This window comes from Triticum urartu, unplaced genomic scaffold, assembly GCF_003073215.2.
Source record: "Triticum urartu cultivar G1812 unplaced genomic scaffold, Tu2.1 TuUngrouped_contig_9936, whole genome shotgun sequence".
Taxonomy (NCBI): Eukaryota; Viridiplantae; Streptophyta; class Magnoliopsida; order Poales; family Poaceae; genus Triticum; species Triticum urartu.
This window is the reverse complement of record NW_024121029.1, coordinates 11,707-13,072: the sequence shown is the minus strand read 5'-3', so window position 1 is coordinate 13,072 and position 1,366 is coordinate 11,707. Positions and strand designations below refer to the sequence as shown.

Sequence of the window (1,366 nt, the reverse complement as noted above, 5' to 3'; positions counted from 1 at the left end):
CGTTGCTGACCCCACCATCACAGCCGCCGCCTCCTCCTCCTGAATCGAGCCATCAATCAGCACAACAACTAACTGAGTGATATGAGTAGTGTGTGTTGAGCTGCTACATGCATCATAGTATCGATGGTACCTACAGACGGAAATGAACTGGGAGGATAGCCGCCACCGCCACCGCCGTAGCAGCTATAGCCACCAGCACCAACTCCCCGACCAAACTGAGGAGAAGGATACCCACCACGACCGCCGCCATGATAATACGGCGGCTGTGGTGGGTGGTATCTGCCGCCGCCGTATGCACCAGCAGGTTCATCCCAAATACCATCGGGCTCGGGGTAGTCGTAGCTGTAGCCGTACCCACCAGAACCACGTCCACCATACCCATAGCAATAGCGATACGCCGGCGGCGGCTTTGGAGGGCCGCTGTATGGCGGTGCTGCTGGGTATGCATACTCGTATTGTTCCGCATACTGATGTTTCACCGTTGGCAGCTCCTGCTGCGGCTTGCGGCAAGAATCGGCCAGCGGTGCAGCAGCACCGGAAACATTGTTCGTGCCACCAGCGCCAGCATTAGCACCATTAACATTGTTCGTGCCACCAGCGCCACATGCTGCAGGCACCATCTCGATCTGTGGCCAAATTAGATGGAGGCAACATAATTTTTTAATATATATATATATATATTAAAAATTTATAGTGTGTGTGTGTATACCGCGTACCTACGTGACTACTGTTCTTGATGCGCGCACAACTACATGCAGTAGAATGAAGCAACATGATCACTAATCAACGTGCAATGGTTGACGCCGCTTATACGTAGGTAGAACAAGACATATTTACATACACATGTGTATGCAAATATACAAACTGATTTCCCATGCACAATATTACAATAAGTAATATCCTTGTCTTCAATTTACTTAAACAGCTACTTGGCAAAAAAATTATTCACACATTTTTTTACTTTAAAAACTGTCACCATGCATGCATGCATGAAGTATATCTAACAAGACGGAAACAGAAAAATAAATAAAGCCATGGAACGAGCGAATGAAGATCGAAACAGGCCCGTAGTACCTTGTTGTACCGATGGAGAGAGGAGAGCTTCTTTCTTTCTCCCGGGGAAGAAGCTGTTGTGCCATGGATGATGGACTGCCCAGCTATTTATAGGCCAAGAGGCCAGCAACGGTCCGTGCAACCTGACTGACTTGTTGGGCCCAGCCTTAATGCCGTGACTCCCTGGGGCAGATAACCTTTTCTCTCTTAACAAAACATATATACGCTCATATACTCAATCTTGTAAATACTAAAGCGTGCACAACTACTTCCTCTGTTCCTAAATATAAGTTTTCACCGGTGATAGCTGTAA

General features: G+C 47.6%; 1 protein-coding gene across 1 annotated transcript; it reads right to left on the bottom strand.

The window, feature by feature from the left end:
* On the bottom strand, window positions 1–1,131 carry LOC125532441 (glycine-rich cell wall structural protein 1.8-like; the record flags this gene model as incomplete). Its single annotated transcript, XM_048696500.1, is given in 3 exon segments — window positions 1–39; window positions 131–626; window positions 1,075–1,131. Coding segments are annotated over 2 exon segments (529 nt in total), but the record flags the coding sequence as incomplete, so codon positions are not given.
* Window positions 1,132–1,366: the final 235 nt, after the last annotated feature.